The sequence below is a fragment of the Homalodisca vitripennis genome, chromosome 6 (genome assembly GCF_021130785.1).
Source record: "Homalodisca vitripennis isolate AUS2020 chromosome 6, UT_GWSS_2.1, whole genome shotgun sequence".
In the NCBI taxonomy this organism is placed as follows: domain Eukaryota; kingdom Metazoa; phylum Arthropoda; class Insecta; order Hemiptera; family Cicadellidae; genus Homalodisca; species Homalodisca vitripennis.
Window position 1 is genome coordinate 21,405,953 of NC_060212.1, and position 14,193 is coordinate 21,420,145.

The 14,193-nt window shown below is 35.2% G+C and overlaps 2 protein-coding genes across 2 annotated transcripts in view; one reads left to right on the forward strand and one right to left on the reverse strand.

Moving 5' to 3' along the window:
- The window catches only part of LOC124364154 (apolipoprotein D-like), a 30,002-nt gene extending 27,168 nt beyond the window's left edge, over positions 1–2,834 (reverse strand). Inside the window, exon 1 of the mRNA XM_046819401.1 lies at positions 2,687–2,834. Coding sequence (XP_046675357.1) covers positions 2,687–2,691 — 5 coding nt within the window. The 5' untranslated portion in view covers positions 2,692–2,834. The remainder of the gene's footprint in view (positions 1–2,686) is intronic.
- Positions 2,835–9,280: 6,446 nt separating this feature from the next.
- LOC124365314 overlaps positions 9,281–14,193 on the forward strand; it is a 92,049-nt gene continuing 87,136 nt past the window's right edge. The window contains exon 1 of the mRNA XM_046821286.1: positions 9,281–9,858. Within this exon, the coding sequence (XP_046677242.1) occupies positions 9,281–9,858 (578 nt within the window). The remainder of the gene's footprint in view (positions 9,859–14,193) is intronic.

Sequence of the window (14,193 nt, forward strand, 5' to 3'; positions counted from 1 at the left end):
AATCATAATATCAGATTTGCAAGAAAAATTATAGTTATATTGTACACTCCAAATACCAAACCAAAGGACAGACCTCATAAAATCAGGGCAAATATTTTCAGAAAAATAATTTTCCTCCTTTGTACGTAACCTGTATCATGCATTATATTCAGGCACTGTGCATTTTCTGACATTCTAATTATAATAATCGATGAAGAGTTGAAATTTTATACATGTGATACGCCATAACTCTATTGTTGTGATTAAATTATTAACACTCAGACAGTTTTGTCGTTAGAGACAATGTTAAGTATGTTTGCACAACAGATATGCTAGAACATTAGATTTTTTGTGCAATTGTAATGTTTTATTGAAGACTTGTGCAACATCAGTATTAATGAATGTTAATGTTTCCTGCTTAAACTATTAATCACTGGACTGGAATCCACACTGGCATCTTTTAGTCTAACTCTATTCTGTTGAGGACATTTATCACTAACAACGAGTATATCAATTATTAAGTATTTTTACATGCTTTTATTTATACAACAGGCAATGTTTACTGCTTAAACTATTAATCCCTGGACTGGAATCCAAACTGGCATCTTTTAGTCTAACTCTATTCTGTTGAGGATTTTTATCACTAACAACGAGTATATCAATTATTAAATATTTTTACAGGCTTTCTTTAAACAACAGGCAATGTTTCTTGCTTAAACTATTAATTACTGGACTGGAATCCACTTTGGTATCTTTCAGTCAAACTCTAAACTTTTGAGACGATTTATTTACTAACAACGAGTGTTTCAAATTACGTTGATACAAGGAATGAGTAAAATAGGGTAATTAGTTCTTGTAAACTATTTAAAATATAACTATTAATTTTTCTTGCACTCAGTGACTTTTAAACGCTAGCAACCAGCATATAACAATACTGGTAATAACAATTTTTATATTCAATAACTAATTCCAGCAATTCCAATTTACAGTTTGTTAAGAAGCGAATATATTTGGATTGTTATGCCAACTATGGATAAACCCGTAGGTGTATTATACTTCTCCTCCTTTAAGTCGAAGAAACTTCGAATTTCATTAGAATTAGTATTAGAGAAGGTTCTAATACTCTTAAATTTGGGTTCAATGTTATGCTTCTTTCTTTAACTTCGTTTCAACCGCCCTTCAACAAGAAGAATTATGGCAGGAAGAATTATTTTTTTTATTGCATCATACATGAATCACAATTTGCCAGCGAAGCCATGATGAGCTTATTAAAACTCAATGGTACTAAATGCGACACGGTAACTTATTAGACTATATTATTGGGCATTTTCTAGACTCTGATAAAAATCTTTGTAACCCATGAGATCTGTATAATAGTAGTAGAATGGAAGAAGGTTAATAGCAAGCTGAAAAGAAAAGGATAATCAATGATCTTTTGTGAGAGACTTATGTAAGAGCTAAAGTGATCCGATCTGCTATTACCCAGTAGATGGCAGCAGGGGCAAAGAATATGACCAGGGTTGTGGGTGATTCAGCAAAAGGGAAGAGCATTTAATCGGCTCGATTTCCAATGAAGGAAGTATTTATTCTAGTGAGGAGGTAGATATTGTGGTAACCTTGAGGGTGACCTAAAACGCTTGCAAATTTAGTGTCGATCAGATTGCCAATCATGCTTACTGAAAATGCCTTAAATTAATGGTCTGTGTCATTTGAAAGAGGATTTGGAATTTTGGACATAACTAGGAATTTTGGCTAGTTGAATCTCAAAAGTGCAGTGGACAGTTTCGTATCTTGTTGGTCACGAAATGCATTTAAGTGAAATTACAACGAATGGTTCTTGGATGGTTTAGGTCTAATGCTTTGGTTTAGGGTTTGAGAAGCACCAATAGTGTTCTGCATAGCTGGTAAAATATTTCAGGCATGATTAAAAAGCGGAGCGGAGCTTCAAACAGAATTTGAATTCAAAAATATCTTGTTTTTCTCACAATATGTGATATTTTTATATATATATATTATTATCCAGGCTCTTAGTCCTGATATTTTCCATTTATTTCCGTTTATACTGCAGATAATGTATAAAAGGTGGACTTTGTAATGTTTTTATATGGTCAGGAAGGAAGCACTATGCTAAAGGTGCAGTTTTACATCGTTTCTATGCACTAAAAAGCTGGTTTCATTCCGCATATCAAATCTAAAATTAATCTGGTCTATTATTATCTGGTTTCTATCTGAAATTAATCATTAATGCATAGTTAAACTAGTCTTTTGAATTTTTAAATCACATAAATTATGGAAAATACAGTATCTCTTTGTGTGCACGGCTAATAGTATGTATTACAGGCTTTCATTTTAATCAACTTCTTAAAAAAGATAAATCGTTAAAGGAAGTCGTAAGTTTAAAATTTTTAGCAGAGACTCCATGGACCTGAGAAAAAACAGATCTGAAATAAACAGTAGTTTTTATAAACTCATTGAATTCAATAGTAACAATATTTTACCGCCGGTGATGTAAATTTAACATAAGCCTTGTTAGTAAAAAAATTCTGTTTCTTTTTTGAATTTTCACTTTAATCCTCTTTTAATGTGCACTGTATTGCAAATATTCACTAGCTATATATACAAGTGTATGATGCTGTTTTTATACAAAGATCAGCTCTGTTTCTACGATAAAAATTACACAAATCAAACCAGCAATACAATGCCTTACCTCATTGTTGGCAGATACAAACAGAAACGGATGACATTCAGTGACAGACTAACTAATCTTTCATTTAGTCACATTTTCTTATCAGTACACTTGGGACATCCCAAATGTGTTAGCACTCATCAAAACAATGGCGATGACTAATTTGTAAATACATAATAAAAATAACGCTAAACATTTAATATTCAATCACAGACTCGTAACTGTCTATGGAACACTTCTCCTAATAAGTTTTTTTCATTACAGATAATACTATTGAATTATAATAAATGCATTGCTAGATAATATTACGTAAACAATGTGAAGTTAGGTAATCAATGTTACTGTTCAGAGGCCTTAACTTGTTTCAGAGTCATATAACTTTTTTTTGTTTGCTCATCCACGTAGTAAAAATTTTTTTTATTGAATAAGTTAAATTCTCTCTCTCTCTCTCTCTCTCTCTCTCTCTCTCTCTCTCTCTCTCTCTCTCTCTCTCTCTCTCTCTCTCTCTCTCTCTCTCTCTCTCTCTCTCTCTCTCTCTCTCTCTCTCTCTCTCTCTCTCTCTCTCTCTCTCTCTCTCTCTCTCTCTCTCTCTCTCTCTCTCTCTCTCTCTCTCTCTCTCTCTCTCCCTCCCCATAGTAGAGGATGTGCGATAAATACTTCTGAGTCATTTTATTTTTATTTACTACATTCTCACTCTCTTAGGCTTACCAATTGTTTCTATAACCATGGAAAACAGAAGCAAATGATGTGAGGATATGCGTTTACTATTACAGTTCAAGTTTGTAATTAATGTTAAGTAAATTATCTTACTTTTCATATTATACCTAAAATGAAATATTTTTTCTCTTTTGCCGTTAAGAAAACCATATGGAACGCATTCTCTTCGAGTAGCATTCTCGCACGGTCTCCGATACCATTCAATACTGCACATTGTTGCTTTGTTACCCAATTCTGTGTTAATGTCAAAATTTCTAGTTGATATTCTAACTGAAATAATTTTCAAACAGATTAAAATCTTGTTAATAAAGACAAAGCGACGGGTTGATAGATAACAAGGGAAAACAGTCAGAATTTTCACTTATGTTTCCACACTTCAGTTTATTTCAACATGAAATGTGGAAGCCCGAAATAATATTCCTTAATAAACAAAGCCCCTTTGTTAACTGGAGGTAAGTAGGTTACCGTAGATGGTGTGAAAGCTGAGATAATCAGATATAAACCACACGATCAACTCTGCCACGCTCACGTATATGTGACAGTGTCGAGAGGTGTTCTGTGTCAGCTTAGTTGTGTAACTGTGACACCTCATGTGTTTACCATTTACACTACACACTGTTAACTGGAGGTAAGTAGGTTACCGTAGATGCTGTGAAAGCTGAGATAATCAGATATAAACCACACGATCAACTCTGCCTCGCTCGCGTATATGTGACAATGTAGAGAGGTGTTCTGTGTCAGCTTAGTTGTGTAACTGTGACACCTCATGTGTTTACCATTTACACTACACACTGTTAACTGGAGGTAAGTAGGTTACCGTAGATGGTGTGAAAGCTGAGATAATCAGATATAAACCACACGATCAACTCTGCCACGCTCACGTATATGTGACAGTGTCGAGAGGTTTTCTGTGTCAGCTTAGTTGTGTAACTGTGAACACGTCATGTGTTTATCATTTACACTACACACTGTTAACTGGAGGTAAGTAGGTTACCGTAGTTGGTGTGAAAGCTGAGATAATCAGATATAAACCACACAATCAACTCTGCCACTCTCGCGTATATGTGACAGTGTCGAGAGGTGTTCTGTGTCAGCTTAGTTGTGTAACTGTGACGCCTCATGTGTTTACCATTTACACTGCACACTGTTAACTGGAGGTAAGTAGGTTACCGTAGATGGTATTAAAGCTGAGATAATCAGATATAAACCACACAATCAACTCTGCCTCGCTCGCGTATATGTGACACTGTAGAGAGGTGTTCTGTGTCAGCTTAGTTGTGTAACTGTGACACCTCATGTGTTTAACATTTACACTACACACTGTTAACTAGAGTTAAGTAGGTTACCGTAGATGGTGTGAAAGCTGAGATAATCAGATATAAACCACACAATCAACACTGCCTCGCTCGCGTAATGTGACACTGTAGAGAGGTGTTCTGTGTCAGCTTAGTTGTGTAACTGTGACACCTCATGTGTTTCCCATTTACATTACACACTGTTAATAGGAAGAAAATAAGTTACCGAATTATATTTTTACTGTCGGATCTACTTCACCCGTTTTACTACACTACAACCTTTTTAACACCAAGGTCAAAAGTGGTGTCAAATATTTTACTTTTACAGTATAGTGGTATTTTATTTTGAGGCATATTAATAATTTACTTTACTAACGTAGAATCGACTTTTAACTACAACGAGAGTCATAAATATGACTGTTATAGGTGTAAGCAAATATGGAGGGTCAAAGAATGGTATAGGTTACCAGCAAAGAAAACATCCGTTCCTTTTGCAAATCAAGCCAGAGTGAAAAGAGACCAATTCGATTCTTCAGGCATGAAAATTTAAAAATTAATATGTATTTGAATCAGTTGAGACCTAAATGTGGTAAAATAATGTAGCAATGCCCGCTATACTGAGTCATAGAAATGGAGCCGGTCAATAGATAACAGAATAGGTACATTCCGCAAGATATTAGTATTAGGATGGTATTGAAATTCAAAGTTAATTTGATATTGTATCAATAGATGAGCTCTATAAGTTTTGAAAGTTAATTTTTGTATCATTATATTAGCATTACTCATTATATTTCGTCGTTTATATGTAGGACTATTAAATTCGATATATCAATTAGACAATATCCCGTGATTCCTCAAACTCTAAATTTTTAAGTATAAAATTTAAGTAAATAATTAATGGCTGAGCGTTAGCGGAGCCTGTCACTCAAGGGCCTGGACAAATGTCATTTCGGTCTATCCATGGAATTTGGCAGAGCTTTAACGACCATGTTTTCATTGGTCTTATGATGGCAGCGAGATTGAAGCGGAACAAAGAAACCAATTTGTAAACAAACTGAATATAAAGATTTGAGAATTCAACATGTAGCCTAACTAACCCAACATACAACATAATATTTTTATAACTTGGTGTGTAGCATAAAATGGAAATTTGAGAGTTTAGGCTTACATTTTTTTTAAAGCGGCCATGTAACTCAACTCACGAACATGACTCTGAGTGTGTCATGTGGCAAGATATTTCGAGAAGGATTTGATCCTTAGACGTTTGTATGGTACTTAATTTCTACATAAACAAGAATGTGGCATGTGGCCATGGGATTTGGCCGATCGCCATTGAAACATGTCAATCATTAGTTTGACTCAATTTTCTTTTGCCTGACTTGAGGATATGAAAATTCTTCTCAGTATGAATGTTTTTCTCATACATTTCAACAAAGAATGAGCTCTATATCAGAAATATTGCATTCGACCTCAGCGAAGCCTGTTATTTGCCACGTGGTTTGGGGTACTCCTGTAATGGTAGAATAGTAGGATAGTAAATCATAACACAGAAAGAACCAGGTGGGGATTCTTGGAAACACAGTTAAGTAAAATAATTCCTTTTCAAGAAAAGTCTTGCCGCTCATTCTAAGAAAGTAGAGTAAACTCCAAACGGCAAGGTTCAGATGGATGTCGGCAAAGTAAAAACACTCATTCTAAATGGGTAAATTGTTTCTTTTGAGAAGAGAAATCATTATCTGACCTTTATTTTATCGTCTCAGCCGTTTTAATGAACTCTTTGCTTATTGGAGTGAATTGTGAGGAGCGCTGCGGTATTATTAAACTGGCGTAGTACTTTAATAAATAATTTGTTTATTTATGTTATTCTACCGTAAAAATAAATTAAAATTCATATTGTTTTACGAAGAGCGTTTATATTATATTTGTGTGAGAAATAAAGTTTAATAATGATTTATATCAATTTAATCAAAGTTTTGAAACAATATTATTACTATATCTACAGTCATTTCGAACTAATAATAAAAATATTATACTAAATTCAGGAAGTTGTTAATTTATAATATAAAGAAACTTTTGATTAAAATTACTCGTATATTATAAAATGCCTAGGTTTCTTTATATCTTAGTTTTTAAATATAATTTTTCCAGAGTAACCAAGAAATGTTTTATATTTGTTAGGTTATAATGCTAAACTTTCGGTGATCTATCATCAGAAACATTATTTTTCTTGGAATAGCCCGAAATATCTGCATTTTTAGATTTTTATCTATAAACTCCTGTCAAGCTAGTTTCTGTTCACCGTATAGGAAACTTCACAATAAATGTGGAGTCCATATTTAAGTAAGAAAAACTAAAAAATTGGTTTTTATGTACTTTTTAAACATTTAACGACACCCTAAATGTCCGAAAATCTGTTGTCCTTTCAAGTTATCGATCATTTAACTAAGGACCTTTTAACTAAGAATCAACAGCTGATGTCTAATTTCTTGTAACAAGAAAATTATTATGATTAAATGCACTACATTAATTTGTATAAATGTTTGGCCACGGTGCTCTTTTAATGAACAGGTAGATATGGAGAGCAATTAATTAGTAATGATAGTACACAACTTTAAAATATTTCCTGAGCTATACCATTGCTTCAGTATATTGCACTTTCTGAGACTCAATTAATTAACGTAAAATCTGAGGATCAAAAAGCAAAAGGACAAACGGAAATGGTTGATTTATTAGCATATAGAATCAAGACTACTTGTTGGTTATGCTTCGAGCAGTCTATTCTACGTTTTGGGTTTACATAATACACAAATTATATGTAATTGTATGTTTCATTTCGTATAAACAATTACAATTGCCAAAGTAAATTACGCAGGTAAATTTTGCAGTCATTCACTACTTTTGAATCATTCATACATATTATAATTATTATATTCACCACAATTCTCATTCATTCTGAATATATCACACTCTTGTCGCAATGTAAGTCAGTCAATAATATGGTCTCCCAAACGTGACTAATATACTCGTCTATACTTTAGAACGCCTTTGAATCAACGTGTTTTGAGACGAGTTTTAAATGCTTTGGGCATTTCTGCATTTTTAATTTAATTGGGCAATTGGTTGACAAATTTACCTCCTGCCTGGGAAGGCAGGTTCATAAGCTACAATTTTGTGTCTCCAAGCTAGGTTGTTATCTTTGTCTCTAGTTTCATAACAGTGTATGTCGCTACCTCTTATAGGATTGCACTTTGTGTTTAAAAAAAAGTCCCCAAAGTATAGAGGCAGGGCACTGTCAACAGTTTCAGATTAATACAATGCTGGCCTGTACGACTCTCTAAGTTCTGGATTATTATTATTGGGTTATTTTAAGGATAAACGTTCTACAAAAACGTATGTTTGTACAACCATCAACAAAGCTACACCATAGGGAGGATGTGAGTAGATTAGCCATAATATAAAAATATTGCATGCACAATATAAGAAAACCCTCACGGACTTCGACTACTGTGCATTTAGCAGTGTGCGTGATCAATGTAAGATCCTTCCTAGAGCTTCTAAGGCTAACTACGTCCACTTTGTTGACTCAGCTATATCATCTAATGTAAAAGTCTTTTGGAGCTTTGTCAACGATGACGAAAATCTTCTGTTGCGAGTGAGATGAACTTCGGTGACTCAGCGTCTTCCCATCCAGGAACGATGTGTAATATGTTCAGCACATTCTTCTCTTCGGTGTATGCGCCTGCTGACAACAGTTCACCACCAACAAAGGCATATGAGACTCCTTTTACCTTTTCCGTGGTCTTAGTTACTGCTGAAGCAATCAATAAAAGGCTGAAAGCTCTCGACGCTTCTAAGGGATGCGGCCCAGATAACATTACTCCTGGAGTCCTGAAGCATTGCCGCGCCGAATTAGCCCCCATCCTTCTCTTTTTGTTTAACCTGAGCCTGGCCAAGGGAGTTTTTCCTGAAATCCTGAAGGAGGATTACGTCGTACCCATTTTCAAATCTGGTGACAGACAGAACATAACTAATTACCGGCCGATTGTGATCCTCTCAGTGTTGGGCAAGGTATTCGAGGGTTTGGTACTGGACATCCTTCAGCCGCACTTTAAGAACATCATCATTGAAGAACAGCATGGCTTCATGGCGGGGAGATCCACCGTGACTAATCTTCTCGTACTCCAAAGTTATGTTCTTGAGGCTTTCAGTCGTAGGCGCCAAGTTGATGCTGTTTACATTGACTTTAGCAAGGCGTTCGACAGGATCAGCCACAATCACCTACTTGATAAACTTGAGGGCTATGGTGTCTTGGGAACTATGCAGGCATGGTTCCGTAGCTATCTTACCGACTGCAAGCTGGTGGTTCGCTTTGCAAATCAGACTTCTGACGCCTTTGTCCCATCTTCTGGTGTGCCTCAGGGCTCCCACCTTGGCCAGATTTTATTTTCCATATTTATTAATGACATCAAGGAGGTCACCAAAGTTCCTTTCTTACTGTTTGCTGACGACATAAAACTTTTTTCTTGAATTGTCCTCCAGCGCAGACTGCGAACATCTTCAGCAAGCTCTTAACTGTATATCGAAATGGTGTCAGCGCAACGGGATGTCCATTAATGCCAGCAAGACCAAGCTTATGACATTCAAGAGAACCACCTCCTCAATTGATTTCAACTACTCCCTTGATGACAAGCTTCTTGATCATTGTACATCCATCAAAGATCTTGGAATAGTTCTCGACTCCTCTTTTGGCTACAGTCTCCATATTGACCAATTATGCTGCCGAGCGTCTGGTATGATTGGGCTGATTATGAGAACTGCTAGGCATGGCCACGGCTCTAATGCTCTTGTACTCCCCTACAAGTCCCTTGTCCTCCAGCTGCTCGAGTACGCTTCAGTTGTTTGGTCTCCTTACCAAGTGGGCCTCATTGACAGACTGCAGTCCGTGCAAAATAAATTCCTTAGGTATTTGCACTGGAGAGAGCCTGATAGGCCTCTGAACTTGCTTCGGCTACATCCACTGGTCGTTAGAAGGGAGGTTGCAGATGTTGTCTTTCTTTATGAGTTTCTCAACTTTGTGGTAGTCTGCCCCCCTCTTTTAGAGCGAATTGCTTTTCGTCTCCCTTCTGGCACAAGGTCGCGCCGCCTCTTCGAGCTGAGCCACTTAAACCGCAACGATCTCCAGTTCAGCTCTGTCCCAAGAATACTTCGGCTTGGCAACGAGGTGTGCAGTGAAGTAGACTTTTTCTGCAATCGACTGGGAGCTTTGAGACGTGCTGTGTTGACAGTGAGGCTGGAGACATTTCAGTCAGAGTGAGCTTGCCGAGTCCTGCACAGTATTACATTAATAGTTACTCCATTGTTATCTTTGATGATTTAGTCTATTACTGTTATCATTATTGTTATTGTTGTATTATTATTTTTTATTACTTGTTATATCACTACTTGTTATTGTTATTGCACTATTGTTATTGGTACCACTTTACCGTTATGTTTCACATTGTTTTAGTTTTATCTTGTTATATCTATTTATTTCACTATGTCGTAGGCATGGTCAATTGCTGAACTTGATTTTTCATACTATACTTTTTTTATGAGAATTTATTACTGTTCTAGTCATCTTAAGTATTGTAATTTTGCAAAATGGTTATACCGTGAGAATGTAAATTAATAAACAAATAAATATGCCGTCATCAACACATGAGTTTGGTAGTATTTGGGTAATTATCTCAGTACATAAATGCCTGAGGAAAATTTTGCACATTCGCTGTCTCCATGACAATCCCAAGTCAACCTTCAAGGTATATTCTAATAATGTTTGTGAGTAGTATCCTTCAACCTCGATTCGTCCAAGGTGGCTGTTTCACTAACCACCGAATATGTTTTTCGGTGTTAATAATTTTTTTTTATTTCTCTTAAGATCGAGCTCATTGAAATGCTGAACTGTATTGTTGAGCGCCGTAAATTTCACCATTTTAAGTTCTGTGTTTGATTTTGTATTGAAACAGAGAATTTTGTCATCTGCATACTGGATGATTTGGCATTGATATAACGATGAGCTAGAGTTATTGACTACAATATGAATAGTAGTGGGCTCAGGCTGGACCTCTGAGGAACTCCAAATCCCAACCCCCTCCCCCTCGACTGCACGTCTGAAATGTGAACAAGTAGTTTTCTATTTGACTGCCATTTCCCCTGCAAGACCAGCTAGAAAACGTGCGTGGCTGTTTCTGAGTAATTCAAATTTTTAAAGGACAGTTTTAACTTTTTTTCTCGTGTATTTTGTTTTATAGGATTTTGATTTCTCTTGTTTTTATTTCTGTGTTCGGGGACGGTTAGTTTATTCTTGAATTTGTGGACTCTGTTCTTCTTTTTCTTTTTCTTTCTGTTCTTTTTATTAAGTATGCAACAAACCCATTCTGATATTCGTCATCTTTCATTCTCAGATGCTTTCGGAGTAGCGGTCATCGAAGAGGAGGGATATACATGCTGTTCCAGTTGTTTCTTTAGGAAGCCTATTTCAGCCTCAAGGCAACGGATCGTATTAACCATTGTTTGCGATTCTTCTTTTAGAATTTCACATTATTTACACGTTATTCTTGTATTAATCTCTCTGTTTGCGTTGTTTTTGTATTTTTGTAACTGTCGTATTGTTGTTGTGATTTGTTAATGAATTAAGGTTGTCATTGGTGTATTGTAACAACCTTAAGTCTGACACATTGTTGTTCGTTCAGCCTTGAGGTTAGCATTCTCCATGAGTATATCCTCAATGGACTGTTTTTTTGACGTGGGTGTAATTGAAGGAGTCTATAATCTATCTTTATCATGTACAATGAGTGTAAGTACTCATTCATATCAGCCCAATTGAACTATTACAGGTGTTATCTTCAGCAAAATATGTCAATCACACGATTGCAGTTACGATTTTTATACACTGAATAAGGCACTTTGAAATAGATAACATTAAAGGCATTCATAATAAACGTCTACGAATCGACGAAAATTCCACTGCCCTATTTAGAGGAAAACTCCGAGATCGATTGAAAGTGAATTTGGTGGATGAATTTCATCCTGGTATATAACTTTATTTAATTTTGTGTTATAACTACACCAAACCACTTCAGTGTTTCCACATATGTCTTTCCTCGATAAGAAAACCTCAAACAAACCCTCTTTAATATTTACAAGGTAGGAGTACGCCACAGGAGTACGCCACACCATCATGTGTCGCGATTGGAATTAAATAAGGCTATTGCCATTTATACAATTTAATGTAAATAAAAGTCGTTTGGTCTTCCGATCATATGTTAGTTTGCTTATTTAAACGCATATGTGACAGATACGGCCAAATACAAAATAATTGAATCGGAAAAAGTAAGCGCTCTGTGGTGTAATGGTAGCACATTCACCCGGCAAGTGAGAGATCCGGGTTCGTATCCCGGCGGAGCAAGTACTTTTTGCGATTCAATGTTTATTGGAATTAAATAAGGCTATTGCCATTTATACAATTTATACTATATATATATATACTATGTTATTAACTCCATGTTATAGGACTATCTTTATGTTAGACTAAATCAAACGACTAAATTTTGACTATGTTATGTTGACTAAATGCATATATATAACTCAATTTCAATAAACATTTAACCACAAAAAGTACTTGCTCCGCCGGGACTCGAACCCGGATCTCTCACTTGCCGGGTGAATGTGCTACCATTACACCACAGAGCCCTTACTTTTTAAGATTCAATTATTTTGTATCTGGCATTTTCTTTCACATATGTGTTTAAATAACCAGACTACCATATGATCGGAAGACCAAATACCTGTCACATGACTTTTTATTTATATTCATTAAATTTGTATAAGTGCCAATAGCCTAATTTAATTCAATTTCAATAAACATTGAACCACAAAAAGTACTTGCTCCGCCGGGACTCGAACCCGGATCTCTCACTTGCCGGGTGTATGTATATATATATATATATATATATATATATATATATATATATATATATATATATATATATATATATATATATATATATCAATGTGTTCCCAGTAACAACGTTCACTCGCAGTCAGATGTTGCAGATACGTAAAAAATGGTCCAATTCCAATCTCTCTGTATTTAAGTTTTCACTTTGTGAATATCTCATACACATAGTGTTTGGTTATTGCAAGATTTGTGCTGCACAAACAAGAATATAATTGTTCATATGATTATAGGATTTCGGACAGTTACCATTATTGCATGATACAAAATTTACTAAATCCTGTTGTACTTTAAAACCATCCATCGTCAGGAACAAACCGTAAACAAAGAATGTCTGTTAAATATTTTAAGAAAGTTTTTTTATTTATAATACCTGTTATCAAACTTAGGTACGAACTTGCTGAATTTAAAACAGAAGCTATTTTTAAATATTTTCAGCTGACCGCGATTCAGTACGCGTAATATTCTATTTTGGTGGCTGATAAATCAAATCTAATTGTATGAGCATTAGCGAAGCCTATTACTGGATGGGCTGGAAACATTTAATTTATACCTGAATGTTTGTCTATTCGTCTATATGCCCGCACGATAACTCGAAAATGACCTTAAAATTTTGCATGAAGCCTGTACAAAGAGAATATCGAATTCTATCAATACACTTCCGACTTCAATAAGCTACTATCACCGACTTCAAATGTATCGGATGTTAGTCTCCAAAGGGTTAAAAGTATCAAAATATTATAATTGAAACTAAATTAACCCGTTTGGTTCTTTTGGGATCTTACATAATAGGAAAAATAATTCAGGAAAACGTACTAAGTTTTAACTTTTACTTGCTATAGATGTTCAGAAATAATGTTAAAAAGCTTAGTTATAGTGTTATACACACAAAACGTTAAGAATTAGCAAACATAAGTTGCTATTGAGTGTTGTGCAGAATGTGATGATATGCGATAAGTATCTATTTACAATGCACTAGAAAGATAAGTAAATGGGAGAATCAGTGATAACAGGCAATATGACATCATGTTTGAGCTCTCAGCGATAAGAGTGATATCAGTTGCTGTGAGCTCTGTAAGAGAGTGAGTCACCAATCTGTTGTGGACAGTGCCTTTAACTCCAACCGACAGAGTGTTACAGATCGGGAAATTTTGAATAGCGTGACGAAATAATAATTAAACCTCAGATATGGCTGGAGTAATATGGTTTACATCCTTTGTTTTGGTACTCAATGTGTTATACACTACTGTAATATTAATAAATGTCTGAGCCAAATACACAATGGTCTCTTAAATAAACTTGTGTATTTGATACAAGGATTTGATAAAAGAACTACTTGATTGATCTAAAAATCTCAAAAAAGTGCTAGTGATAAATAAATCTAAAACTCAATTATGATATAGTTCAGATAATGACACTTTATTACATCATTCATTTACCTTTCAGTGTAGTTTGAGTTTTAAATGTCTGAATTCAATGCTACTAATGAAGCTACTACTAATATGACGGATGTGAAAGAT